The 27,297-nt window shown below is 54.3% G+C and overlaps 3 protein-coding genes across 3 annotated transcripts; 1 reads left to right on the top strand and 2 right to left on the bottom strand.

Annotated features, from left to right (window-relative positions):
- Nucleotides 1-3,966: 3,966 nt before the first annotated feature.
- On the bottom strand, nt 3,967-14,912 carry CDHR4 (cadherin related family member 4). The gene is given in 19 exon segments (XM_025377353.1): nt 3,967-4,021; nt 4,574-4,605; nt 4,840-4,927; nt 5,029-5,085; nt 5,930-6,072; nt 6,316-6,538; nt 6,625-6,773; nt 7,048-7,187; nt 7,268-7,471; nt 7,755-7,848; nt 8,102-8,255; nt 8,351-8,533; nt 8,757-8,797; nt 9,677-9,787; nt 11,299-11,390; nt 11,459-11,621; nt 11,712-11,893; nt 12,238-12,292; nt 14,646-14,912. Coding segments are annotated over 19 exon segments (2,433 nt in total).
- Nucleotides 14,913-15,200: 288 nt separating this feature from the next.
- Nucleotides 15,201-16,972, top strand: INKA1 (inka box actin regulator 1). Its single transcript, XM_025376746.1, has 2 exons — nt 15,201-15,420; nt 16,132-16,972. Exons 1-2 carry the CDS (start codon nt 15,370-15,372, stop codon nt 16,927-16,929), a joined length of 849 nt encoding a protein of 282 aa, XP_025232531.1. The 5' UTR covers nt 15,201-15,369; the 3' UTR covers nt 16,930-16,972.
- Nucleotides 16,973-17,143: 171 nt separating this feature from the next.
- On the bottom strand, nt 17,144-25,914 carry UBA7 (ubiquitin like modifier activating enzyme 7). The gene is made up of 24 exons (XM_025377893.1): nt 25,679-25,914; nt 25,424-25,592; nt 25,191-25,325; nt 25,004-25,110; nt 24,590-24,680; nt 24,350-24,485; nt 24,052-24,149; nt 23,813-23,959; nt 23,217-23,399; nt 22,929-23,036; nt 22,699-22,779; nt 22,464-22,619; nt 22,210-22,375; nt 21,925-22,130; nt 21,762-21,826; nt 21,489-21,672; nt 21,338-21,412; nt 20,904-21,087; nt 20,323-20,405; nt 19,958-20,050; nt 19,674-19,865; nt 18,015-18,107; nt 17,838-17,938; nt 17,144-17,376 (listed from the first exon to the last, which is right to left on the bottom strand). Exons 1-24 carry the CDS (start codon nt 25,732-25,734, stop codon nt 17,247-17,249), a joined length of 3,039 nt encoding a protein of 1,012 aa, XP_025233678.1. The 5' UTR covers nt 25,735-25,914; the 3' UTR covers nt 17,144-17,246.
- Nucleotides 25,915-27,297: the final 1,383 nt, after the last annotated feature.

The raw sequence follows: 27,297 nt of genomic DNA, 5'->3' as shown, positions 1-27,297 counted from the left end.
CTTGCTCCCCATACAGAACACCTAACTCTGGGCTTGGCTTCAGGCTTAGAACACCAGATGAAGTTACCTGGCCTGGGCCCACACCCAAATGCCCCAACTAGCTAACTCTTTTGAGCCTTAGCCTTTCTTTAGCTTTGGTTGCCCCATCTGTAGAATGAAAATAAAAGTGGAGCTTCTCAGAGGAAGATTTAATGAACCCTTAGAGCAGGGGAAGAACTCAGGAAAAATCTGCCTACAACCACTTCCTGGAACAACCTGCTTCCAGAAGTTGCTGTTGCTGAGGCGTGCCTTAAAACACTAACTTTGGTGGAAGCCCCATGAAGGGTTTTTGTTTTGTTTTGTTCCCACAGAAGGCACTCAGCTTCTTCCTGGCCCTGGGATACCATAACTGGTTCAGAAAGGGAGGCCCTCCTAGCCAGGTGCGGTGGCTCATGCCTGCAATCCAGCACTTTGGGAGGCCAAAGCGGGCGGATCACTTGAGGTCCGGGGTTCGAGACCAGCCTGGCCAAAATGGCGAAACCCCGTCCCTACTAAAAATACAAAAATTAGGCCGGGCGCGGTGGCTCAAGCCTGTAATCCCAGCACTTTGGGAGGCCGAGACAGGAGGATCACGAGGTCAGGAGATCGAGACCATCCTGGCTAACACGGTGAAACCCCGTCTCTACTAAAAAATCAAAAAAAAAAAAAAACTAGCTGGGCGAGGTGGCGGGTGCCTGTAGTCCCAGCTACTCGGGAGGCTGAGGCAAGAGAATGGCGTAAACCTGGGAAGCGGAGCTTGCAGTGAGCCGAGATCCGGCCACTGCACTCCAGCCTGGGCGAGAGAGCGAGACTCCGTCTCAAAAAAAAAAAAAAAAAAAAAAATACAAAAATTAGCCAGACGTGGTGGCAGGTACCTGTAATCCCAGCTACTCAGGAGGCTGAGGCAGGAGAATCACTTGAACCTGGGAGGCAAAGGTTCAGTGAGCTGAGATCACGCCACTACACTCTAGCCTGGGCAACAGAGCAAAATTCTGTCTCAAAAGAAAAGGAAAGAAAGTGAGGTTCTCCAGTGCCCTGAGGAGGTTCGGGCCCACAGACTCAACAGAGGAGGAAAGACTGTGATAACTTGGATTTACCACAGTAAGGTCCTCTTGGAGAGCTGGCAGAAGCCTGAGACCTGATGTCAGGCTGGGCATGGAGAGTGGGCCAACACTGCACCCAGCAAGACCTGCCCACTAGCAGATTGTTGCAGGCCACCTGGCTACATGCAATAGCTCAGGTCAGCACAGGGAGAGATGAGAGCAGAGGAACCAGAAGAAACATCAGGAAGAAAAGTCAACAACCCTCAAAAGGGGGATTCTGCTAATCCTCCAGGACCAGCCATGCCACAGGATTCTCAAGTCTGCATCACCCCTCACCCCAGTGCAAAAGCTCCAAATCCTTCCCAAGAAAACCTCCACATACAGTTGGCAAATTGTCCTGAAGTTTGATGGGGTCCTCAAAAAGCAAAAAGCAACAGTGGTATAACTACCATGGATAACAGTTTGGAGGTTCCTCAGAAAACTATAAATACAGTTACCACATGATCCAGCAATCCCATTGCTGGGTATGTACCCAAAGGAAAGAAAATCAGTATATCAAAAAGATACCTGCACTTCCGTGTTTGCTGCAGCGCCATTCACAATAGCCAAGATTTGGAAGCAACCTAAGTGTCCATCAACAGATGAACGAATAAAGAAAATATGGTACATATGGGCCAGGCGTGGTAGCTCACGCCTGTAATCCCAGCACTTTGGGAGGCTGAGGCAGGCGGATCACGAGGTCAGGAGATCGAGACCATCCTGGCTAACATGGTGAAACCCCATCTCTACTAAAAATATAAAAAATTAGCCGGGCTTGGTGGTGAGCACCTGTAGTCCCAGCTACTCGGGAGGCTAAGGCAGGAGAATGGCGTGAACCCAGGAGGCGGAGCTTGCAGTGAGACGAAATCACGCCACTGCACTCCAGCCTGGGCAACAGAGTGAGACTCCATCTCAAAAAAATAATAAAATGTACATATGCAGAATGGAGTATTATTCAACCATGAAAAAGGATGAAATTGACTGGTGTGGTGGCTCACGCCTGTAATCCCAGAACTCTGGGAGGCCGAGGCAGGAGCATCACCTGAGGTCAGGAGTTCAAGACCAACTTGGCCAACATGGTAAAACCCTGTCTCTACTAAAAGTAAAAAATAAAAAGCCGGGTGTGGTGGCATGCACCTGGGGTCCCATCTACTCAGGAGACTGAGGCATGAGAATTGCTTGAACATGAGAGGCGGAGGTTGCAGTGAGCCAAGACCCTACCACTGTACTCCAGCCTGGGTGACAAGGTAAGACTCCGTCTCAAAAAAAAAGGAAAAAGATTTAAACAAAACTTTTTTTTTTTTTTTTTGAGACGGAGTCTCGCTCTGTCGCCCAGGCTGGAGTGCAGTGGCCGAATATCAGCTCACTGCAAGCTCCACCTCCCGGGTTTACGCCATTCTCCTGCCTCAGCCTCCCGAGTAGCTGGGACTATAGGCGCCTGCCACCTCGCCCGGCTATTTTTTTGTATTTTTTAGTAGAGACGGGTTTTCATCGTGTTAGCCAGGATGGTCTCGATCTCCTGACCTCGTGATCCTCCTGTCTCGGCCTCCCAAAGTGCTGGGATTACAGGCTTGAGCCACCGCGCCCGGCCAACAAAACAATTTAATTCCTGGAGATAGTGAGTAAAAGGATAGTTACCAGAGTCTGGAAGGGGTGGGGAGGTGGGATGGTTAATGGGCACCAGAAAAAAAAGAAAAATGAATGAGACCTAGTGTTTTGATAGCACAACAGAGTGACTATAGTCAATAATAACTTAATTGTACATTTTAAAATAACTAAAATAGTATAATTGGATTATTTGTAACACAAAGGATAAATACTTCCAGAGATGGATACCCCATTTTCGATGAAGTGATTATTAAGCATTACATGCCTTATCAAAACATCTCATGTACCTCCAAATTTATACACCTATGTACCCACAAAAATTAAAAATTAAGAAAAAAATTAAAAAGAGGAACATCTCAACAACAAAAAAAGCAACAGTAATCCCAGACATCTGTAATCCCAGCATTTTGGAAGGCTGAAGCAAGAGGATCACTTGGACCCAGGAATTCAAGTACAGCCTAGTCAACATAGAGAGACCCCATCTCTACAAAAAAATTAAAAATTAGCCAGGCATGGTGGTCCATGCCTGTAGTCCCACCTACTGGGAATGTGAGTAGGAGGATCGATCGAACCTGGAAGGTCAAGGCTACAGTGAGCCAAGATCACACAGTTGCCCTCCAGCCTGGGCAACAAAGCCAGACCCTATCTACACACACACACACACACACACACCCACACACACACCATTGTTCTCTCTCTTTTGGATAGGAAAAGGAAGTAGGTGGCCCTGAGTAGATATGCTGATTGGAGGCCCCTCAGTCACTGATAAGGATGATAGCCTATTATCTCTATACAGCATCAGTCACACTGTCAGTCCAAGCATCATACAATACCTTGTTAAAAGAAAAATAAATCCAGGTGCAGTGCTGCGCCCATAGTCCCAGCTACTTAGGAGGCTGAGATGAGAGGCTCTCTTGAAGCCAGGAGTTAGAGGCTATAGTGTGCTATAACACCTGTGAATAGCCTCTGCACTCCAACCTGGGCACCATAGTGAGATCCTGTCTTTAAAACAAACAAACAAACAAACAAAAAACCTGAAAGAAAAGGAAAACCTTACTGCTCCCCAGAGTCTGCTCACAAGATAGGGAGTTATCCAAGTGAGAACAAGGAGGCACAGATTTCAGAGCTTCTCCCACGTGTTGGCTACAAGGCTAGAACTTTTCTATTTGTAATTTTGTTTATTATGAATCAGCTTGAAAACACAGCCCATGATGGTGTGAAAAAGAAATTCCACACATGGTAAAGCAGCTACTTGGCCTCAGAGCCAGCGCCAGGCTCCTGTGCGTGTGTTAAACAGGTAGTCTCTTCCTGTACTTAAAACCTGTAGGAGAGAGAGGAGAGCGGGGGATGCTGCTGGCCCCAAGAGAACTGCCTCCCTTTCCTCTTACCTAAGGGTAGGAGATCATTCCTTCAGGACCCTCAGTGTGACACCCCACCTTCGTTGGAATCTAACCTGTCCCCTCCCTCCCTTCTCAGCAAATTCTCTGAACTCTGTCTCAAATGCACAGGAAGCCTCCTTGATTCTCCAACACTGGACACCAGCTTCCCTAAGGCCAATGCCAGATTACTCTCCCATAATTCACTGGTGACACTGGACTATCTGGGGGCCTCTCCCCTCACCATCATCCCTCCTCCTGTTGTAGGCAGAGACCAGACCAGATATGAGTCATCTCCTGACCCCCTAGATATTTGACAAAGGACGGATGAAGGGTGAGTGGGGGTGAGAGCAGACCCCATTCAGGAAAAAAGCAGATAGATGGTGGGTTCCTGGGAGTAGGAGGAGATATTGAGATGAGGTAAAGAGAGGAGGAGATACTCAGATTGGGTGAGGGCCCAGGCAGAGAATAGTTTAGGAAGAGGGGGACTCACGGGAGTCCTGTGCTCTGCCATCAAAATGCTGCTGAGGGGAAAAAAAAAAGGTGCAATGAATTGAACCCTGCCCACAGGAGAGCAGATGAAGACCTGCTCCTAGGGGGCCAGAAGCCCACCTGCCTCCTCCATCCTTATGGTGCTAGTGTGGGCACTTCCACAGGGATAGCCATTCACGGGAAAAGGGGCAAGCTTGGTGGGGGCAGGGGAGTACTCTGGAGCAGCCTTGGTGCCCACTACTTGAGATGGTGAGCTGACATACCAGACTCATGATGCTGCTGGGTGCCTGGGACATCTCCATCTTCAGTGCCTCCATGAAACCCTCGATGTATCCCTCAGTTCCCTGGATGCTGGGGCAAAGTAGGAGCAAAAGTACAGGGCAAAGCTCTGGGCCCCAACCTGAGTTTAAGAGATGGGCTCCCAGGCATAGAAGTATGCAAAGGAGACTGACCTGTTTAGCAGCAAAACCTGGGCTGGTTTGCTGGGTGCCTGCAGCAGCCGGGCCAACCTAAAATGCCAGGAGGAGTAACCAAGCAGTGAAGGCAGTAGGCCTACTGGCTCCAGGAACCAGTATCATTCACCTGTCCCCTTTTATTGGGAATAACCAGTGTCTGTATGCAGTGCCCACATCATTACATCCCCATTCCCCGGGCTCAGTCCTATGTCCACAAGGAACTTCAGAGTCTACAGGAGCAGGAAAGCTTTCCAGTGGAGGGCAGAAGTCAGGAATAGGGGTAAATGCCCAATGCATGACAGACTCAGTTTCAAGCCCTGAGCTTATCAACCCTCCCCCCATTTCAAGACTGGATTCTGCTGGTGATGGAAGTTGCTTCCTCCCAGTGTCTCTCTGACCCTAATTTAAAGACCTCTGGCCGGGCGCGGTGGCTCAAGCCTGTAATCCCAGCACTTTGGGAGGCCGAGGCGGGTGGATCACGAGGTCAGGAGATCGAGACCATCCTGGCTAACACGGTGAAACCCCGTCTCTACTGAAAATACAAAAAACTAGCCGGGCGTGGTGGCAGGCGCCTGTGGTCCCAGCTACTCGGGAGGCTGAGGCAGGAGAATGGTGTGAACCCGGGAGGCGGAGCTTGCAGTGAGCCGAGATTCCGCCACTGCACTCCAGCCTGGGTGACAGAGCAAGACTCCGTCTCAAAAAAATAAAAAATAAAAAATAAAATAAATAAATAAATAAAAAAATAAAGACCTCTGGAGGGAGAGCAGCCCTCCTCAATATCAGTTTGTCACCCACCCACTTGGGCATTGTCATCTAATCTTGGGTGAAACCACCCATCACAACTGGGGTCGATAGGTGGATTGGGGGCAGGTAGGGAGCACAAGGATAGGATCCCTACCCCTGGAGGAGCCTGCCAAGAAGCCAGTCTCGGGCCAAGAGGAGAAGAGCACCAGTTGCTGTCAACACCACCACAAACCAGGGCTGTGGTTGCCAGAAAGCCTCTGTGTCTGTCACGAGCATGGGTGTCATCATTGAGGGCACCTGAAAAGGAGGCCACAGCCTCACCACTGCCTTGCCAAAATGCCCTGACCATCCAGCCTTCCAACCCCTCCCTGGGCTAGGCCACCCCACACCCGTGATTTGCTCTTCAACACCTCTGGGCTCTCTGCACTCAGCACTTCCCTCTGAACTGCCTTTCCCATAGTTCTACCCGAAAAACTGGGTCTCCTCACTTTCCAAGGTCCACCCTTCCCACCCCACTGAGGGCCCAAGGAGCCTCCTCACTGTGGTTCTGTGGGTGCTGGTGGCCACTGTGCTGGCCCTCCGGTGAACTAGATGCACAATAATGGTGGCTGTGGTGCTGAGGTCAGGGGTGGAGCGGCCTGCATCAGCCACACAGATCAGTAGCTCATAGGTACAGGGCTGCTGTGGCCAGAAGGGCCCCAACACAAGGTCACTGTGTACCAGGATGGCCTCTTGCAGGATGAATCAGTTCTGGCTATTCCCTGAAATCAGAGTGACAGGAGGAAGAGACCATTGCTGGCCTTGGCCTGCCCCTCACTCACAACCTGGTGGTGCCCATGTCCCCTTCCTCCCACGATGCTATAGGAATAGGTCAGGTGCTGTGGCTCCTGAGGGATCCGGCATGACACCTTGGTCACCTCCACACTACGGCCCAGAGGAGCATAGATGGTGAGTTCCTGAAATGCGGGCTCACATTCGGGGGCATGGTCATTCACATCCTGCAGAAAGGAACCAGGTTAGGAGTGGGTAGAACCCACCCCCTAAACCTCCAAGTCAGCCCCTCAACTTCTTCTCACCACAGCCGGAGCCTAGGCATTAAGGGATCAAAGCATCACACAACAGGCTCCAGAGCTTTCCACAATTAGGCCCCACTCCTCTCCAGCCAACTTGTGGAAGAAACCGAGGCACAGAGTGGAAAAACAGAACACCACAGGGCGATCTGAACTCCTATCTTTCCAAGTATTTATTTCCAAAGCCTTAGGACACAGTTACCTCAACCTTGATGGTAATGGTACAGGAGCCTGAGCGGTGATAGTTGGGGTTCTGTTCTTGGCCATGGTCAATCAGCAGGACAGTGAGCCTGTACAGCCTCTGCTGCTCATAGTCCAAAGGTCCCAAAAGGTAAACTTCCCCTAGAAGGGGAGACCACAGCCTCAGCCTGCAGAGCCAACTCTGGCTCGCCGTTTCCATCCAAGCCCTGGGGTGGATGTACCACTGAGATTGTCCACAGCAAAGGTGGTAGGACCACCAGAGGTGTAGTACTCAATGTTGTCATGAGGATAATCCATATCCATGCCCACCACAAAGCCCAGCAGAGTGTGGGGCACTGCATCCTCCTGAACCTGGAATGTGCGAGGGGCACAGGCTGGGGAGAACTCGTTGATGGGTGTCACCATCACCAGTACCGGCGCTTCAGCTGGAGGTCATTTGGCAGTCAAGGAGCTGGCCTGAGGTGCCTATCCCTGAACTGGGGGTCTGAGGAGCCCTGCCCTGGGGGGTCTAAAGAGTGAGAGGGTCTAAAGGTAGGGCAGAAGCCTTCCCCTGCTGGGGGTCTAAGAAATATATCCTCAGGGTCTGAAATGGAGACAACCCTGCCCTACTGGATTCTAAAGGAGGAGAGATGACCCTGTCCTGAGCATGGGAAGCAGGAGGACAGAACAGCCTTGTCCTAGGTGTCCAGGCTGGGTGTGGTTACTCACTGGTCATCTGGGGCTGGCCACAATCGAGCACCAGGATGGAGGCTGCATGCTGGAAGCAGGTTCCAGGAGTGTCACAGTCCAGTGTGGCATTCACCTAGCCAAAGGGACTAGAAAGTGAGGTCCAGTCAGGGCCTGAGAGAGCCCTGAGCCACACGGGGCTGCTGCAGGCCAGGGCATCCACAAATATCCTGCCCGGATCCTGTTTTCCAGACTGCAACACAGGTTGGCTCAACAGCCATCCCTCCCACCCCCACTCCCATGGTCTCAGCTCTCAGAGACCCTTGGCCCACCCACGCCTTCCCACTGCAAGCACCCTGCAAGTGGGTCTGGGAGCTGGGACTGGGCACCTCAAGGACTCTGTCATAAAGGCAGAGGCTGGCAGGGTTGGAAGAGCTGTGGAACCACAGCTTGTAGTCCAGGGTGGCGTCAACAGAGTCCAGATCTTCACAAGTGAGAATATTCAGCACGGCGCCCACAGGTGCAGTCTCGGGGATTTGGAACCTGAGAGTATGCCGTGGCAGCAAGGCGGGAGTCTGGCAGCACCCTGAGTCATGGCTGTGGCCCCAGCAGCCCAGGTAAGGTTCCTGTGTACTCACACCAGAAGCACTGGGAGGCAGCGTGGAGGTCAGAGGTTGACCAGCCGCACATTCATGGTGAGCTTGAGCTTGGCACTGGCCCACAGCTGGTGCTGCTCAAAGGCCTTCACCTGCAGCCTGGAAACCGAAGTGCCTGGGGTGTGAGCTAACTCCAGGGCATCGTGGTCTGGACCACACTGTCTGCTGCATGGGGTGAGAGGGTCAGGGAACACAGAGATCAGCCCCACTCCCAGCTCAGTCCCACTCCCACCAGCCCACCAGATCCATAGGCAAAGGAGGCCGCTGAGCCTGGCCCTCTTGCTGCCTTCTCCAAGACCAGGCCCCCAAACAGGAAGGTGAAAAGGTACTATGGGTCACCTCTGGACCAGCCACAGAGGCATCCCAGTACCCGCCCCTCCCTCAACACCTCTCATCATGACCGATGGAGAAGATCTGCAGCTGGAAGACCTGTGGTGCACCCAGAACAGAAAAGGAGCCGGAGTGTGTGTGTGTCCACCTCTTTGTCTATGCCCAGTCCTCCCCTTAAATAGGCAATCTCACTTAGGATCTGCAAAAGAAGCCTCAACTTCCACTCTTTCCCATGATCCCCATGACCTGTCACTCTGCTGACAAGTATTCCTTTGAGCCCCATATCTTTGGGCCATAAATTATTCCATTAGGATGCAAACAGCCCAAGAGTGATATCTGAATCATTGACAATGTGAATTATCATCTTAGAGTTGCTGAAAGCCACCTCCAGACTGCACTGACCACTTTACTCAGAACTTTTTTTTTTTTTTTGCCCAGGTTAGAGCACAGTAGTATGATCTCGGCTCACTGCAACCTCCATCCCCTGGGTTCAAGCAATTCTCCTGCCTCAGCCTCCTGAGTAGCTGGGATTACAGGCATGTGCCATCACACTCGGCTAATTTTTGTATTTTTAGTAGAGACGAGGTTTCTCCATGTTGGCCAGGCTGGTCTTGAACCCCTGAACTCAGGTGACAACACCCACCTCAGCCTCCCAAAGTGCTAGGATTACATGGGTGAGCTACCATGCCCGGCCATTACCCAAGACTTTCTTTTACTGTGTGATTGCCCTAAACACATTTCTTTCTATTAGAGGGCTTGTGAATTCCCAGAGAGAGGGATTTCTCTTCTTTCTAGAACTCCAGAGCCCAGCACAGAACCAAGCTAAGGTGGGAGGACAACCAGCATGGAGCAGCAGGTCCAGGTCTGAGAAAGTCAGTGTTAGTTGAGGAGGCCAAGGAGGCCAAGAATAAACAAATTTCTAAAAGGTAGGAGTTCTACCCAATCCATGGACACCCCCAGATTCCAGGTCATGCTCACCTTTCGAGCCTGGCCTAGGAGGCCCTGGGATGGTGCCTGCAGCCAACCTTGCTCATTGATGGAGAAAGGTACAGGGAAATGTGGCAGGTCCTGGGCACTGATAATGCTCAACTGACAGAACAGAGATGCTGGCAACCCCATTCAACCCCAAGTGCCCTGAGCACCCCCATCAACAACCCAGCAGCAACCCTCCAGCAACCCAGCAGGCACCTGCCTACACCCAACTTATTTTCTTTTCTTTTCCTTTCTTCCTTCCTTCCTTCTTTCCTTCCTTCTTTCCTTCCTTCCTTCCTTCCTTCCTTCCTTCCTTCCTTCCTTCCTTCCTTCCTTCCTTCCTTCCTTCCCTCCCTCCTTCCTTCCTTTCCTTCCTTCCTTCCTTCTTTTCTTTCTTTCCTTCTCTCTTTCCTTCTCTCTCTGCTTCCTTCCTTCCTTCTTTCCTTCTTTCTTTCTTTCCTTCCTTCTTTTTTTTTGAGACAGAGTCTCACTCTGTCACCCAAGCTGGAGTGCAGTGGTGCGATCTCAGCTCACTGCAACCTCCACTTCCTGGGTTCAAGCGATTCTCCTGCCTCAACCTCCTGAATAGCTGGGATTACACACCAGTGCCAGCACACCCAGCTAATTTCTTTCTTTCCTTCCTTCCTGCCTGCCTGCCTGCCTCCACCTCCTGGGTTCAAGTGATTCTTCAGTCTCAGCCTCCTGAATAGCTGAGATTACAGGTGCCCACCACCATGCCTGGCTAATTTTGGTATTTTTAGTAGAGATAGGGTTTCACCATGTTGGCCAGGCTGGTCACGAACTCCTGACCTCCAGTGATCCACCCGCCTCGGCCTCCCAAAATGCTGGGATTACAGGTGTGAGCCACTGCGCCCAGCCTCACACCCAATTTTCTCATGCTTCACCACTGACCCTTATCCCAGCCTGGGCTCCAGCCCAGGTCCTGGTCACAATCTCTTCCTTCCAGCCCAAGCCCTGGCCACAATCCTCAATCCTTTTTGCTTTTAAGCGAGTTACTGTTTTTAAATACTTTTTTTTTTTTTTTTTTTTTTTTTGAGACAGAGTCTTATTCTGTCAGCCAGGCTGGAGCAGTGGCACAATCTTGGCTCACTGCAACCTCCACCTCCCAGGTTCAAGCGATTCTCCTGCCTCAGCTTCCCAAGTAGCTGGGATTACAGGCACATGCCACCACACCCGGCTAATCTTTGTATTTTTAGTAGAGACAGAGTCTCACCATGATGGCCCAGCTGGTCTCGAACTCCTGAGCCCACCTGCCTCAGCCTCCCAAAGTGCTGGGATTATAGGTGTGAGCCACCGTGCCTGGCCATTACCTATATATATATTTTTTATTACAGAAATGATACAGAATTGTCATAGAGAACTGAGAACACATAGCAGATCTTGAAAGAACTCAGCCTCTGAGATGTCCCTGTGGGAACAGCCATGGTCACTGGGGAGTGAGCAGCCCTCAGCAGCTCTCTCCAAGAACATGCATCATGTAGAGGCTCATCTGTGCCTCTGCTGCAAGGTTCCTCTGCAGGCTGTGCCTGGCCAGGCAGGGGTTAATTTATTCTCTCCATCCCCCCTGCCCCCATCCTGTCACCCACCATCCCATGTCCTGGGCTCACCTGGGCTCTGTGGAGTTCTAAGTCTGGGAGGAGCAGAGCGTACAGCCGAGCCCCAGGTGTGACTGTCTCTGGCACCTGAATCATTTCCGCAGTTGGCCAGAGTGGAGGTCAGGGAAGATCTGTTCAGGCCATGCCTGCCCACCCCTGCTGACAGCCTCACCTGGGCTGGCAAATTGACCAGCACACTGGATATGGCTAAGGTCCCAATGCACATTCACAGAGAGTGATCCCTCCGTCACATGGTTGCCACATGTGAACTTCAGCTGCAGCTTGTAGTGGTTCACCATAAGGGCATCCAACCGAGCAGAGCTGCTCAAGGTTAACTGGGGTAGGTGGGCAGTGCCATGTGGGGCTTGGAAATTTTAGGTCTGCCTTTGTGCCCCCACAGTCCCCAGTTGTACACATGACCTTACCTTGCCCACACAGGTCCCTTGCCACCTGGCCAAGCTGGGTGGGTTGAAGAAGGTGGTGGGTGGCTGGACATTGAGCAACTCCAGGGTGGGTGTGGGCGTGTAGAAGGAGCAGTTGAAGGAGAAAAACTGAAGGATTGTGCCAGGGCCCTGGTTCTCAGAGACATTTATAAACCTGCAGAGGTCTGTGAAGAGCAGAGAATTCAGGTTGGAGGCCCCCAGGCTGATGGAACCCCCCAGGCTGATGGAACCACATATACTAGCATAGTCCTGTCCTTTTGCTACAGGGCCTGACCATGCCACGGGGCCACGCAGCTAAGACCTTTCCTTATATCCAGCATCCAACATTTCACAGATGGGGAGTGAGAACTTGGTTGAGGAAGCAGCCAAGATAAGGGGTGAGGGCCAGGGGTTCAGATTCTTATACTTTCCTACCTCTCCCCCAATCCCTGTCCTCCATGGTAGCTTATCTGGGAAGGGTCAGGACTCCAAGGGAAAACTAGGGTTCCCCCACCCACCACCTCCTCACCAGAGACCACCAGAGCAAAGAGGAACACGAGGAGCCTGAGCAGCACCAGGACGACCTGAAGACACAGACAGCAGAAGAGGCTTCAGAAAGCTAGGCTGTTTGTCTGACTCACTCTGTTGCCAGGTCAGTTGCTCAAACATAGCTGGGCAGGTGGGACTCCTGGGCCTCCCAGATTCTATCCCCGCCCATTCCTGGTGACTGAGTTCTAGACCTCTGTCAGGCTTCCAGAGGCTCAGAATATCCCATTTTCCATTGCCCTCATTCATTACAACTCTAAGGGCATGGAAGGAGAGGAGGATTAAGGTTCAGATGAGGAAACTGGTAATGCAATCCTTGGAGATAGAGCAATCACAGCACCCAGGAAAATTGGGCCCAGGACCTGCTACCCCACAGAGTCTCAACTCCAGCTGGACCCCCTCTATTAGAACATTATCTGCCTATAAAAAATGAGCCCAACCATCAACAAAATCTCTGAAAACTTGCTGGGTGTGGTGGCTCACATCTGTAATCCCAGCACTTTGGGAGGCTGAGGTGGGAGGATCACTTGAGCTCGGGAGTTCGATATCAGCCTGGGCAACAAAGTGAGACCCCATCTTTACAAAAAATTAGTTGGGTGTGGTGATCCAGGCCTGTAGTCCCAGCTACTTAGGAGGCTGAGGTAAAAGGACCGCTTGAACCCAAGAGATCAAGCCTGCAGTGAGCCATGATTATGCCACTGTACTCCAACCTGAGTGACACAGCAAGACCCTGTCTCAAAAAAAAAAAAAAAAAAAAAAAAAAAAGCTGTCTACATCCAATAAGCAAAAGGAATCCTTTATGATAGAAATACAAATACTGGTTACCATTGGGAATATCAATTGGATAGGGCACCAGATGGCATCCAGGAGTTGCTGAGGATATTCTATATCTTTATCTGGGTGGTAGCTACACAAGTATCTACAGATTTTAACATTTATTGAGCTATAACTCTGAGATCTGTCCATTTATTGTATTTGTATGTCATTTTTTAAAGTTTTCTGGCCAGGCACAGTAGCTTATGCCTGTAGGGGAGGCCAAGGCAGGAGGATCGTCTGAGATCAGGAGTTCGAGACCAGCCTGTACAACATGGTGAAACCCTGTCTCTTAAAAAAAAAAAAAATTAGCTGGGGTGGGGGGCAAAACCCGTTGTCTTTATTTGCCGTCTCCAGTTCTTCAGCCCTCACTCTCTTCTCCACACACTCTAATCAGGTTTGTCCCTCTCTACACAAAACTGCGCTTGTCAGGGTTCCCAATGACCTATGCACTGCCGAATCCAGTGGTTTGTTCTTCACCCTCACTGCCTCGGCAGCATTCAATGCTTGCTCCCCTTGGCTCCTGAGTCCCCACATTCTCAGATTTCTCCTGGTTGTTTCTGCTCAGCTTCTTTGATAGTTCTGCTTCATAGCTCCCCTACCTCCACCTCGTGGAATGTCCCAGGGCACAGTCCTGATTGCTGTCTCCCTCTACACTCATTTCCTCCCACCCCACCTCATCCAGGCCTATGGCCTTACATACCATCCTTTCACTCACTATTCCTCCCAGATCCAAGGCTCCAGTGCTGATCTCTGTCCTGAAGTCCAGAGTCATACACCTAGCAGCTGACTCTGCAACTCCTCTTGGATGTCTATCAGGCATCTCAAGGATTACATGTCCATAAATGATCATTGGATTTTCCTCTCCAAATCCACTCTTCTCCAGTCTTTCCCAGATCAGTTTATGGCAATTTCATCCAACCAGCTGTTAATGCCAGAAATGTAGGAGTCATGCTTGATGCCTCTTTTCCTGCCCACATCCATGCATCAGCAAGACTTGATTTTAGCTCCAAAGCATACCCCAAAGTGACCCCCCTTCAGTGCACCTGCCCTGCCCAGGCCTAGGCCCTCCCCTTCGTTGCCTGGATGAGGGCAGGGGCTTCCACTCTTTATTGCAGAATCCTTTTCTGAAAGCAGCTGGGATTATCTAAACAAGAGCTAGCCCAGGTCATTCCTGCTCAGAGGCCCCCATTGCTCCTCATCACACCAAGAACAAAACCCACATTCCGCTCTAAGGCCGTTAGAGCCTGGTTTTGCTGACCTTTTCCCTTCTGCCACCACCACCAATCACAGACACCTGGGCCTTCTTTATGTTTGGCCCTGTCCAGCTCCTGTCCCTCGGGGTCTTTTCCCTGGCTGCTCCTTCTGCCTAGAATGCCCCTCCTCTTGATTGCATCCTGATGTCACCTCCTCTGAGATTGCCCTTCCCCAGGCTAGCCCATGGCCCTCATTCCCTGGTATTTTCCTGTTGCTGGTATGTCCAGTCTGTCTGCAGCTACACTACTCTTGAGCCTAGCCTGCTTTGATAGAGCAACCTCAGGAGACAGGCTCACCCCAGCACCCACCCTCAGTCTGCACCTGGTACCGGCAGAGGGAATGCCGATGGTCGCGTGTCGCCGCTGGACTCGCGACTAGCCGAGCACTCCCCACTAGAGGGCAGTCCCGTCTAGCTCGGTTGGAACGCGGCTGAGGCCCCGCCAGTGCGCTGCCACAAAGTCCCACCCTCTCTGAGTCCTCAGGCCGAACCCCACTTCCATCCCGTTCAGGGAGTGCCGAGGCCAGCCTCAGGAATGGGTCCCGTGGGTCAGGCCCCGAGTGGGCCACAACCTCTCTGGGTCCGACCATACGGGGCGCTCTGCCTATGTGCGGGCGCAGCATGACGCCCCGTGAGAGGGACCGCTATTTCACCATTGAACAAATGGGGAGGATGAGGCCCCCGCACGGAGGCGACCTGTCCTGCGTCACGCAGCAAATGCAGGGTCCACTCAACCATCTGGGGGCTTGGGTATCCCGGGCCCGACCCCGTCCGGCTTCCAGCTACGACCCCGCCCTTCCCCACAAGAACGGCGGCGGAGTCGGGAGGGACGCCGGGTTTTAGCCCCTCCCCCTTTGGCCGTGGGGCCGGGGCGGGGCGCGGCTGCCAGATGTCGGGGCGGCGGCGGCGGGAGCTACGGAGAGCGAGGAGCAGCGCAGCCAGGCGGAGGCTGAGGGCGCCGCTGGCCGGCCCGCCCAGCCCTCTCCGCGCGGCTCCGCCGGGGTTCCCAGAGGAGCCAGTAGGCTCAGTTGGGGCCCCGGCACGGACATGCACAGCGCTCGGCTTGACAGCTTCCTCAGCCAGCTCCGCTGGGAACTGGTGAGGCTCGGGAGCGGGTGCGGTTAGGGAGGACGCGTGCGGGGTGCCAGGCTGCTGCCCGGCCGGAACAGCAGACGGGTGCGGGGTGGCTGCAGCGTGCCCGTCCGAGGCGGGATGGGGGCGGCGCGGGGTGGGGGCGGCGCGGCTCATATGGCTCAGATGGTCCGCGTCGGGTTTCGGAGGGTTGGGAACTGCGCTGAGCATCAGATAACAGCATCCAGCTGGCCGGGAGGAGAGAGTGGAAGGGGGACTTCTTTGGGGGTGGGGCATGGGGCGGCAAGGGACTAACGAGGTGCTAGCACTGCTGTGAACGCCCCCTACTTCAGGCTGGCCTATGCCTCCCTTCTCTACCCCTCACCTAGCAAGCGCTCTTTCTGTGAAAAACGCTTTGGGCTTTGGGAGCTGAATCCCCCTCCAGTCCTGGGCAGGACCTACTTCCCTGCTCAGGCCCACAACACTGCCTGCCCGCCCGCCCTGGTGGCGGGTGTCGACTTGCCCAGCCCTGCGTGCTGCAGCCTGCCGGACTGCCACCAGGTCGGTGAATGAGAACCACACCAGCTTCGAGTGCCAGCACCCCATGCCTGCCCTGTGCTCACTAGCACCCTGCTGCCCAGGCCGGCAGGCCTATCTAACCCTCCTGGACCCTCTGTACTCTGGGCTGACCTGGTGACAAGTGATACCTCTCTGACTTCTGCCCTCTCTTCCCCTCAGTTGTGTGGTCGGGACACAGGCTCACCCCCGATGCCTGGTCCCCTGCAGCCAACCCCCCAAACTGGCCCAGATGTGCAGCCCCGCCACCAGCTTAGGGCCTCAGGTGCCTTGGAAGAAGACTCAGTCTGCTGTGTGGAGGAGGAGGAAGAAGAGGCAGTGGTGACAGAAGACAGGGGTGCAGCCTTGGGAGGCCCCAGGGCGCATGCCCTGGACTGGGACTCTGGCTTCTCGGAGGTGTCAGGCAGCACATGGCGAGAGGAAGAACTACCTGTTCCCCAGCGCCCAGCACCCTCAGCACAGCCCCTTCGTAGGCAGCGCCTCTCAGTCAGTGGCCTCCCCATGCCCGGCAGGGCCCCTGTAGCCAGTGTACCACCTGTCCACCGTCCACGGCCCAAGTCCACCCCAGACGCCTGCCTGGAGCACTGGCAGGGACTGGAAGCAGAGGACTGGACAGCAGCCCTACTGAATAGGGGTCGCAGTCGCCAGCCCCTGGTACTGGGGGACAATTGCTTTGCTGACTTGGTGCACAACTGGATGGAGCTGCCTGAGACAGGGAGTGAAGGAGGTGACGGAGGTGGGCACCGTGCCCATGCTCGGCCCCCTCAGTTCCTGCTTGGCCTCTCCGAGCAGCTTCGGCGCCGGCTGGCCAGGGCTCGGCGGACAGCTATGGCAGGAAAGCGGCTGTCATGCCCACCTCGCCCAGAACCTGAAATGCCTGCGGATGTCTCACGCTTCGCAGCCCTCATGAGCTGCCGTAGTCGCCAGCCCATCATCTGCAATGATGTCAGCTACCTCTGACCCTGCCCTCCAGCCTGGGACAATAAAAGCCTTTTTTCTAGACTGTCCTGGCTTCATACCCCTGAGGCACTAAGAGGCAGCCCCAGCCCTGTGAGGCACTGCCCAGGCAGACAAATCTGAAGAGCTTTTTGTCTCTGTGTGAAGGTCCCTGTCATGCCCATGTCACACCTGTGTGCATTAGTGCACTGTGTTCTATCATCCATCCTCTCCACTATGCCTTCCTTCAACAAGCATTTATTGAGTGCCTACTGTGGGCTTACAATGCAGTGCTTGGGATCCAGCGCTCCATTGAGCTAGGTGACGGGGTGGCTGCCTTGTCACAGCTCATAGTGCAGAGGTGGAAAGGCAGTGTCTTCCTCTTCACCCTCACAGCTCAGCTCCAGCACCAACACCCGCAGCCCAGGAGCAAGTACCTGGCCTGTCACCTGCTGAACCAGTTCTGTCACCCTAGTGGGGGTGGGGTTTAGGGGAGATTGGAGAGGTGAGCAGTGGCAGGCGGTGGGCAGCCTGGCATGGACTAGAGAGGGTGCTGGCAGGCCATCAGGAGCCCAAGCCAGGAGCAAGAGGTACTCAAGACAGGAAACATCTGAAACTATTTTAGGAGCAGCTGGTGAGGCAAGCAGGAGGCAGGAAGCTATGGGTCCCTTGGGAGTGGGCTGTGAAAGGGGGGCTGTGCAGCGTGTGGGGAGCCCATGGGGCTGGCCAAGTAGGCAGTTCCTGAAGACTCCTCCTCAGGCTCTCGGCCCTCACCCCACCTCCAGCCTTTTTTGCTGGCTCCATTTGGCAAAAGAATGCTTGGGAAGATGTGAGGAGCCCAGAATGGGGCTGGGAAGACAGAAGACTGTGTGGCCCCTAGCCCCAGCCTCCAGGGACTGGTGGGGCCTGTCTAAAGCCCCGGGTGGGCTCACCTGAGGGGCAGGCGCTGGGCCTGCTTTTCAGGCGACCATCCGGCGGAATAGAGCAGGGCTGGGCCGTGCAGCAGCATCCTCACCCTCAACCCGTGCTGCTCCTAGAGGGAGAAAGGTCAGACACCAGCTGGGCCGGGCTGGGCTGAGCCTGGGCGTTGGGGTAGGGACAGGGCACACCTGAAGATGAGCCAGCAGCAACTCCAGGGTCCTCTCAGGCTGCCCAGCTGGTACCTTCAGACGGTCCCAACAGGTCCACTTCAGGTGATGGAACTGGAATGAGGTAGAGGAGGAGTGAGAGACTTCTTACCTACCCCCAACCCCCATCCCAGTTACCAGCAGCCTTTCCTAGGGGAAGAGCTGGACTAGCAGGAAGCAGGAGCCAAGGGGTGGAGGGTGGTGGGGAGGTGGGATCTGGGCCCAGAGTCTCAGCCCCCTCCCCGCCCAGGCTGGGGCCAGCACAGGAAATGGGGCTATGGGGCCCGCACAGGGAAACAGGCGATCCATCACATGGGCCAGTCGTGAGGGTGGGGGATGAGGGGGTGGTGCTTCCTGAGGAAACCCACAGCAGGGCCCCTGCAGCCTCTGATAAAGCTGCTTGTTCCTCAGAGACAAGGCTGGGAGCTGAGGGGCACATCCTGTCCCCCAATCTTATATGTATTGCCAGTGCCTTGGGCTACTCATTGGGACACGGGCAAAGGCCACAGTGACCACCAGGGCCCCACTGTCCCAGAGACCCCAGCAGGGATACAATGCATACAGGCTTCCTCCTCCTTTCCCCTCTTTCCTTCCAAGAGTCTTGGGGTTCTGGTACCTAGAGCTAAGGACAGAAGGGCAGCTAGCAGGTATCTAGAGACAAGGACAGGGGGTGCCTATCAGCCCCCAAGAAAACACTGGGGTCAAGCTGAGACTAGGCTAGAGGTGAGATGGGGGCTTCTCCTTGCCCTGCTCCACTCCGTGGACAAAGGCAGCCTGTGTGCTGGTTAGAGGCAGGGTGCCTTAACAAAGGGGCTCTGTGTACTATGTCCAGAGGGAGGGACCCCAGGCTGCTGAGCAGAAGCCCAGTGCTGGCCCATGACCTCTGCCCTCTCCCCTCATGAGGGCATTCCTTCTACCCCCATCCTTGCCCCAAGGAAATGCCAGCTGCAGAGCCTGAGCACATGGCTGGAGGCATTCACAGCCCTGCAGTCACAAGAACACAAATCCCCACAAGCCCAGGAACACACACGTGTGCCCACATGTATCTCCATGCAGACCCACATTGAGGACACAGGAAGATGGAAGCCCTGCACTCCCATCTGACACACAGATGTGCAAACTTGCTCCTTCCATACCCACACTCCAGGGATACCCAGACCCCGGGTGCACTCACAGCTGTGACACAAACACAGGGCTGCAGACGCCACACCTCTAGTGGCAAGCCTATTACCCTTTAACTCAGCTTGCAGGAGGTAGGCCAGGGCCCCTCTACCATGCAGGGGGAAGCTAGACTCTTTCTGGGGCTGAGGCCCTGGTCCCCTCCCCACCACCTACCCCTCAGGGGTACTCCAAGGAAGGAGGGGACTGTAGGGGATGTCTGGCTCCACTAATGAGTTAAAGCTGCAGCTCCCCCAGATCCTGGGCTTTGGAGGGTTGGGGGTGGGGATGGCTGACGGCTGCTTCCTGTGTCTGACGGGTCCCAGCCTGGCTTCATAGCAGGAAGAAGGCTGGAGGGAGTCTTCAGGACTCCTGCACAGTCTGAGTCTCAGTGAGAGCTGGCAGCTAGATTGGGGCCTGTGTGGGCAGGTGCAGGGGAAACCTAGGCCTAGTGGGGCTAAGGGTGGGGTATCATGGGCTCACCGTCTGGATGGCTGGGGCAAAAGGCATATAGCGGATGAGGTAGTTTTCAGCCAGATGTAGGTAGCTGTGGCGAAAGGCACTACGAGGCCGTGGCCCACCCACCACCTTATACAGCTCTAGGCCCAACAGGCCTGCCACGGCTGCTGTAGTGGTGGCAATGGCTGGGATAATCTGGCCCACAATTCGCTTACTCTGCCAAGGACAAGAGATTTTGTGTGGGCCCAAGGCGTAGGGCCAGGGTTTGGCCCCCACCTCCAGGCCCGAGCCTCAAGGGGTAGGGTTACCTGGGCACGGCTGACGGGTGGAATCCCATAGTTCTGACATCGCAGGCTAGCTGCCGCTGCCACAAAGTCCACATGGAAGTTGCTGTCATCATCCTGTAAGGTCCAAGTCAAAGTAGTGTTAACACTGCAGCCGTGCCCCTCACCATGGCCCACTGTGTGCCACTGCACAGGTCTCCACACAGTTCTGTGGGGGGGTGCCCCCCATCTCCTCTTGATCAGACAGACTGAGGTTCAGGGAATGTGAGCTGCTTCCAGGGCCTTGCTGGGAGAATTCAGGCCAAGGGGCTCCAAAACTACCTTATTAGCTCCTGACTTTTCTCCACAAACTCCCCAGCCCCACTCCTCACTGCCAGTTGGGCTCCCACCTTCTCAAACATCAGAGGTTTCAGGGGAGGGCCCACAGTCCAGAATTCCAGGGCTTTGTTCAGTTCCTTCAGCTGCTCAGGGCCTGTCAGGGGAGGGGATGTTGAGGCAGTCCTTAGCCCCTGTCTCCTGCACTCTTCCTGGAGCCCTGTGCCTATTCTTGGTCTTTGCCAAGCCTGTCACTATTCCCTGATCAAATCAAGAAGCCCCCTTAATTAATGCTACAATCTCCCCTCTAGAAGCCCCAGTCTTCACCCATTTGTGTGCATGACCTCTGTGACTCTGTCCTCACTTGCAGGCCATAGCTAGGCACTCCCCAGGAGCCAATGGATTTATTTACTTATTTATTTTGCCAAGAATCTGCCACAAGAACTGGGATGTGGTGTAGGCAGCAGGGAGAAGACCTACTGAGGGACCAGAGAATAAGCCTGAAGCTATGGAGGAGTGAGGTTAGGAGGCCTGAGAGGTAGCGAATTGGCTGTAGATCCCCTAGGGCCTATCTTCCTTCTGCAGCACAGGCTGAGGACAGTTCAGGTTCAGGCCTTTGAAAGACAGCATGGGGGGCCAGGGCCAGGAGCCTCACCAAACTCAGCAGAAGCTGAAGCCAGCTCTAGATTACTAGCAAAGATGGGGGCCATCTGTTGGGGGTCAGGCTGTGGCAGCAGCTTCAGCAGCTCCCTGAGTGCAGTTGAGTCCTGTGAGCCAGGCAGCCCATGCATCTGGGCATACAGGTTGGCAGCTGCCAGTACGTAGAGGAGGTGCATGTCCTGTAGCCAGACCAAGAACAGGAGCAGAGGCATGGGTGTGAGTGAGCATGTATGGGTGCACGGGGTAGGGGTCACTCTCCATTTGTGGATCTGTTTGAGTGCCTGCCTTTGCCTCACATGTAGACACCCATATGTGCACAAGCATGGCTGTCTCTGGGCATCTGCGCATCTCTGCAGAATGCAGAAATGCCAACCTCTGCTCTGAGGGGCCACATCTCTATCTTGGAGCTCCCTAGGGAATCCCACTCACTTGGTTGGTGTCAAACTCCAAGGGCTGGGGACACTGTTTGGGACCCGACCAGAAGGGAGTTCCATCCTCAAGCACCTAGGTAGGTAAGTAGAAGTGCTGGGCTCAGTCTGGTCCCTCTGAGCCCCCAGCATCCCAACCCCTAGCCACACACTTTATTAGGTGGGAAGTGCCTCAGCAGCTGTTTGATGCCATAATGGAAGCAGAGTTTCCAGTGGCCAAGAGCCCACGCCACACAGTCTTGCCAGTTCTGTGGACGCACTCTCAGGACCCCAAGCACCGGCTTCAGTAAAGTGAGTGTCTGTGGCCCATCCATGTCTGCCAGGGAAGTGTGTGCCCTGCAGAGAGAGGAAGAAGTGTGAGACTGAGTCCTGCAGACTCGTACTTGGAGCCCTGGACTCCTATCTGCCTCTGTTGGTGGCCTTACTGTTGGTGGTGGTTGATGGTCTCTGCAGACAGTCGGAAGAGTCCCTCAAACTCATCCCGGGCCCACTGTGGAGGAGGGAGGAAGAGTGAGGTGTCAGGTGGAGAATAGGTCTGCAGCTGAGGGCTGAGCTGGGTAGGGTGGGAGTCTCCAGGGTGCTTCCTACCTGCAAGGTGTGCTCGGCTGTGCTAGGGAAGTGCCGCACGGTACAGACAGGGTAGGGGGCATCCTCAGAAGCTGCAGCTGAGGCAGGGGCTCTGTAGGCCTCAGTCACATGTGGCATGAATACTTTAGCACTGCCCCGGGTGCCCAATGTGCCTGCCTCCAGCAGTGGCTTCAGATAGTGGGTGCAACGAGCAGCTACATAGCGCCCTGGCAAGGGAACAGCGGGTCAGAAGTGGGGCTGGCACAGCTGTGGGCAAGGGACTGATCTCCAAAGTCAAGCACTCACGGGCCTGGAAACTGTCCAGGGCAGCAGCCACACCATCCACATGGGAGAAAAAGTTATCCCCATAGATGTGCTCTGTGGTGGGATCCAGTGGGTAGGTAAGCGGGATCACCTGTAAGTCTGGGTTCAGGCGCCGGGCAGCTGCTGCAGCCACCTCTGCCTTGGGTCTCTGGGAAGACGGCAGGAAGATGTTGGGTAGGAAGCTGTATGGGAGGACGGTCTGGGATGCAGGAGTGTGGGGAGGGATCAGTACTCACACCAATGTCCTGGGACCTGAAAAGGAACTGACGGCTGAGATTGGAGCGCTCTATGTGGTCCATGTCGACAACAGTAAAGCCCCCGCTGTTCCTGGCCCCCAGTCCCACTAGGGCAAAGACTTTGAGCAGCTCACAACCAATGGCACCAGCACCCACCTGTTGGCAGGAACAGCCTTAGCCAGAGAGGCTGGGCTGGCTCTTCTAAAGGCACTCCCAGTCTCACCCCACAGCTCACCAAGAGGTAGTGCTGGCGGCTCAGTTTCTCCTGAAAACCAGCCCCAAACACTGCAATTTGCCCATCATAGCGGCTGCCTCTCTAGGGAACAGAGATAGGGGTCAGTGATGGCTACTGGCCTGCATCTCCTTACAATGAGTTTTCTGAATCAGGACCGGGAGGCCATTCCTTATGTTTCTCCCGTAGTCCTGATTTTGGACAAGGCTTGTACCCCTATCCCAGGCTCTCACCGGGGCGCAGTCCTCAGGACTGGGAAGGAGCTCCCCATCTTCCGGAAGACAATCGAGGGCATCAAAGTAAAGCCACTGGTCCAGAGGCATGAACTTCCTGGAGATTGCCTAGGGGCAGCACTTCAGGCTGGGCACTGCTGCCACCTCCTGACCCCTTCAGATCCTGGCTGGAGGCTACACCCAGGTTGGTGAAGCCTCCAGGGCTGCTATCTGGTGCTGGGTGCCCTCTGACACACACACCGATCTCCACATCTTCCCAGTACCCCCCACACCTATGCCTGTGCCTACCTTCAGCACTTCCTGGGCAGCTACTGCACCCAGCATGGCCACCATAGGGCTCAAGACACCTCCACTGCTTAGGGCAACTGTCCGCACTAGGGCCTCATCCAGTGGCTGTTCCAGTGGCTCTTCCTCTGTCCACTTCAGTGGTTCCAGGTCCTGGGCCAGGCCCACCACGGTCTCTGCATCAACCTGTTGGTAGGACTCTGTGGCACAGTAGCCCCAGCCTGAGCTCCACTCCTGACTCAAATCCTTCCAGCCACCCTCCATCCACCCTGTTCCACAGAAGAGGAAGCAGAAGCCTGGGTGGGAAGGCCTGGCCCTGCTGCCAGCCTGTGCAGCACCACCAGAGGATGTCCAGTACCAGACAGCAGCCCAAGAGGCTTCACTAATCTAAGTGCAGCTTCCAACACAGATCTGAGGCATCAGGGTGTAGCAGGGGTCCCCAGGATGTGTGCCTGGCACTTCCATGGAACCAGCCTCTACTCTAAAGGCTGCAGTGTTGGCAGATCAAACTTGGATTTGTGAACGGTCATTGTTGCCTCTGGCAGATGGGACCCCAATAAATGACAGAGGCTGGGGGTGGGAGCAACAGGGCCACTCACAGGATCCCAGGGCTGGGGTGGCCGGCCATGGAGATGCTGGAACTTGTGCAGTGCACAGAAGGCCTGATGCAGGCAGTGGGCACGGTGAACTTCCTGGGAGCTCTGGGCCACCACATGGGGCTGGAGCAGGGCTGTGTCCAGGGACTTCTGCAAGGGCACCTGGCTTAGGGTCTAGTCCAGAATGCTACGGGCCCCTCAAGGCAACCAAGCTCCCCTACCTCAGATGCACTTGCACTCACATGTCTCACAGTCTTGGGTCTCTTGACTTCAGTGATAGCCCCACCACGCAAGTACCGAGAGAAAGTTGTTGTGTCTCCAATCTCCAGGGACCCATCCTCTGAGGGAGGTCCAGTCTAGTCAGTATGATCCTTGAGCCTGAGTAGTTCCCACACCCCATCCTATCTTGCATCTGTGTCCCAGACCTTGCTGCACCCTATAGAAGATGGAGGGAGAAAAACCCATTCCAAGGGCCAGGCTGTGCTCACTCCCAGTGGAGGCTTGGGTGCTGCGCCTGGAGTTGGAATGGGATTGGCTTACCCCGCACATGGATAGACCGGGGATCACAGTCGTTGAGCTCAACCATTCCCTCAATTCCTGAGAAAGTCACCAAGTCTCCGTCACGGAAGTAGTGGGTATTGGCCCCTTTCCTCAGAGTGAGAATTCCAGGGGAGCCCTGAGTAGGAGGAGGCTTGGCTCAGGGGTGCCTGGACCTGCCTTCCACAGGCCCTGGCAGCCTCTCCTTGGTCAGCAAGTGAATGTCTACAGCTCAGCACCCACCTGGGAGATGTGCTGGATGGCAGCTGTCAGGGGTTCTGCCTCTGTGGGGTCCTGCACAGTGAAGTCCTCACCAAAGTCACAGAACAACTGCCTGAGATGGGGTGGTAGGGGTCACTGAGGCAGCTTACAGGTTGTACTTAAGGATAGGGGATACTAGGGCAGGGCCAGAGGGCCAGAATTGGGAGAGGAATGCAAGGAGAGGCTTGGGAACTAGAATTTGAGAGGGTTACTGGAGCAGGTCTGGAGGTTAGGTTGGAGGAACCAGAGGGCAGGACTGGGGACCAGAATCAGAAAGGCATGCTGGTATAGACCTGAGGCTGGTTGGAGGGGCACTGGAGCAAGCCTGGAGCTGAGGACAGCATGAGGCCAGTTGCTGGCTATAATACGGTAGGCCGGGCAGGCAGTCTTACTCACCCCACAAGGCCTCGGGTGTCAGCCGCCAGAAAGCAAACTCCATGCTTATGGCACAAGGTACCCACCTTCAGCTGCTCCTCCAGCTTTGCAGCAGTCAGCACCACCACCTGGGTGGACACTGTGATCAGCAGGGCTAAAACCACTGCCCAGCCCTTCCTGCTCTTGAGGGCTGCAGGCCTGAGCTGACCTGGAAGTCCAACAGCAGGTCCTCAGTGATGTCACCCGTGTGCACAACGACCTGGACAGCTCTGTTGAGCTGAGCCAAGAGCTCTTGAGAGGCCTCAGCTCTGCTCCTTTCCAAGTCCTGCTCTGAGAGGAGAAACTAGGGAGAGAGCCAGTGCAGCCTGAGCAAAGACAGGAGTCCTCTTGGGCCATGCCCCCACCTTGGTCTGGCAGCCCATAGCCCCCCAGGACACTTACCTGGGCAGCCAGGTCGGACCAGCAGGTGGGGTGAGGATCATGCAGAGTAAGGCTGCCCACACCCATCAGGACCAAGTTCTTGGCCACCTCAGCCCCCAGGCCCTGCAGGCCTGACACCAGGACCCTGGCTCCCTGAATCCTCTGCATGGCAGGTGAGCCCAGCACATACCTGTGGATGGGAAGCAGGAGGCAAGCAGTTGCAGATCAAGGTCTGAAGACCATCCCCCATTCTCCACCCCTCACCTCGGGCCTCACAGCTGTCTTGAATACAGCTCCTCATCCAGCAGCTTCGAAGCATCTAGGGCATCCATCCTCAAACCTGGGGCCAAACAGTAGGCTGCAGCGCTCAGAGATAGGGTCTTTGTTTAGGAGCCGGTGACAGTAGGGGCCAGTGCCCTGCTGTAGCTAGTGCAAACAAGAACCAAGGCCAAGGGAATAAGGGACGCTGCTGGTCACAGCTCTCTTCCTGGCTCCTCTGGAGAAAAGAAAAGTGAAAGTGAAACTACACTCTGAGCAGGCTCCTGATCCTGCCTCCAGACTCCGGCCCCAGACAGGCCAATCAGGGTCTAAAACCTGGGATGAGTTCCAGGACTCCAAGAGGTGATCAGTCTCTGAGTGTCAGACCTGAGGGTGGGAGGCATGGGGCAGCCACATTCATACATGTTCTTATTTTCCTTTTAGACTTTTATTTTGAAATAATTATAGACTTGCAAGAAGTTGCACAAAAAATAGTGCAGAGAGGGCCTGTGTACCCTTCACAGGTGTGTCCTTTTGCCTTCTTTTTTTTTTTTTTTTTTTTGAGACGGAGCCTCACTCTGTTGCCCAGGCTGGAGTGCAGTGGCAGGATCTCAGCTCACTGCAAGCTCCAATTCCCGGGTTCATGCCATTCTCCTGCCTCAGTCTCCCCAGTAGCTGCGGCCATAGGCGCCCGCCACCTCGCCCGGCTAGTTTTCTGTATTTTTTAGTAGAGACAGCGTTTCACCGTGTTAGCCAGGATGGTCTCGATCTCCTGACCTAGTGATCCGCCCGTCTCGGCCTCCCCAAGTGCTGGGATTACAGGCTTGAGCCACCGCGCCCGGCCCCTTTTGCCTTCTTAGGAACCTGGGGCCAGTTCTCTGGGAGATGGACCACTGTTTCTCACGAAACTTCATAATAGCCAAACCAAGTGCTGTCTTAAGTTCTTTTTCGTTGTTGTTGTTAATTTAGGTGAAATTCATGTAACATAAAATTAACCATTTTAAAGCGTACAATTCAGTGGCATTTAGTGCATCCACAGTGTTGTTCAACCATCACGTCTATCTAGTTCCACAATTTTTCATCACCCACAACGAACATACCAAACACATTCAATAATTACCATATATGTGGCTGGGCGTGGTGGCTCACGCCTGTAATCCCAACACTTTGGGAGGCCAAGGCGGGTGGACCACCTGAGGTCTGGAGTTCGAGACCAGCCTGGCCAACGTGGTGAAACCCCATCTCTACTAAAAGTACAAAAATTAGCCAGGCATGGTGGCACGTGCCTACATGTAATCCCAGCTACTCGGGAGGCTGAGGCAGGAGAATTGCTTGAATTTGGGAGATGGAGGTTGCAGTGAGCTGAGATCAAGCCACTGTACTCCAGCCTAGGCAACAGAGTAAGATGCAGTCTCAAAAAAAAAAAAAAAAGAATTGCGAAATGTAACCTCTTATGTCTATTTTCTTTCACTTAGAATGTTTTCAAGGTTCACAGAGTTTATAGCCTGTATCAATATTTTGTTCCTTTTAATGGCTGAATAACAGTCCATTATATGTATCATACCACAATTTGTTTATCTATTCATCTTTTGATGGACATCTGGGTTATTTCTTTTTTTTTTTTTTTTTTTTTTTCT

The sequence above is a fragment of the Theropithecus gelada genome, chromosome 2 (genome assembly GCF_003255815.1).
Source record: "Theropithecus gelada isolate Dixy chromosome 2, Tgel_1.0, whole genome shotgun sequence".
Classification (NCBI taxonomy): Eukaryota; Metazoa; Chordata; class Mammalia; order Primates; family Cercopithecidae; genus Theropithecus; species Theropithecus gelada.
Note: the sequence above shows the minus strand (reverse complement) of the source record. Positions and strands in the feature narration are given on the sequence as shown.

Coding starts and splice junctions, on each gene's coding strand:
- UBA7 (XM_025377893.1), bottom strand. CDS start 25,734: ATGGATGCCCTAGATGCTTCGAAGCTGCTGGATGAGGAGCTGTATTCA. Junction 18,108..19,673: donor TTGCCCCAGCCATCCAGACG/GTGAGCCCATGA, acceptor ACCTCATTCCAG/TTCCATCACCTGAAGTGGAC. Junction 17,939..18,014: donor TGCTGCTGGCTCATCTTCAG/GTGTGCCCTGTC, acceptor TTCTCCCTCTAG/GAGCAGCACGGGTTGAGGGT.
- INKA1 (XM_025376746.1), top strand. CDS start 15,370: ATGCACAGCGCTCGGCTTGACAGCTTCCTCAGCCAGCTCCGCTGGGAA. Junction 15,421..16,131: donor GCCAGCTCCGCTGGGAACTG/GTGAGGCTCGGG, acceptor TCTTCCCCTCAG/TTGTGTGGTCGGGACACAGG.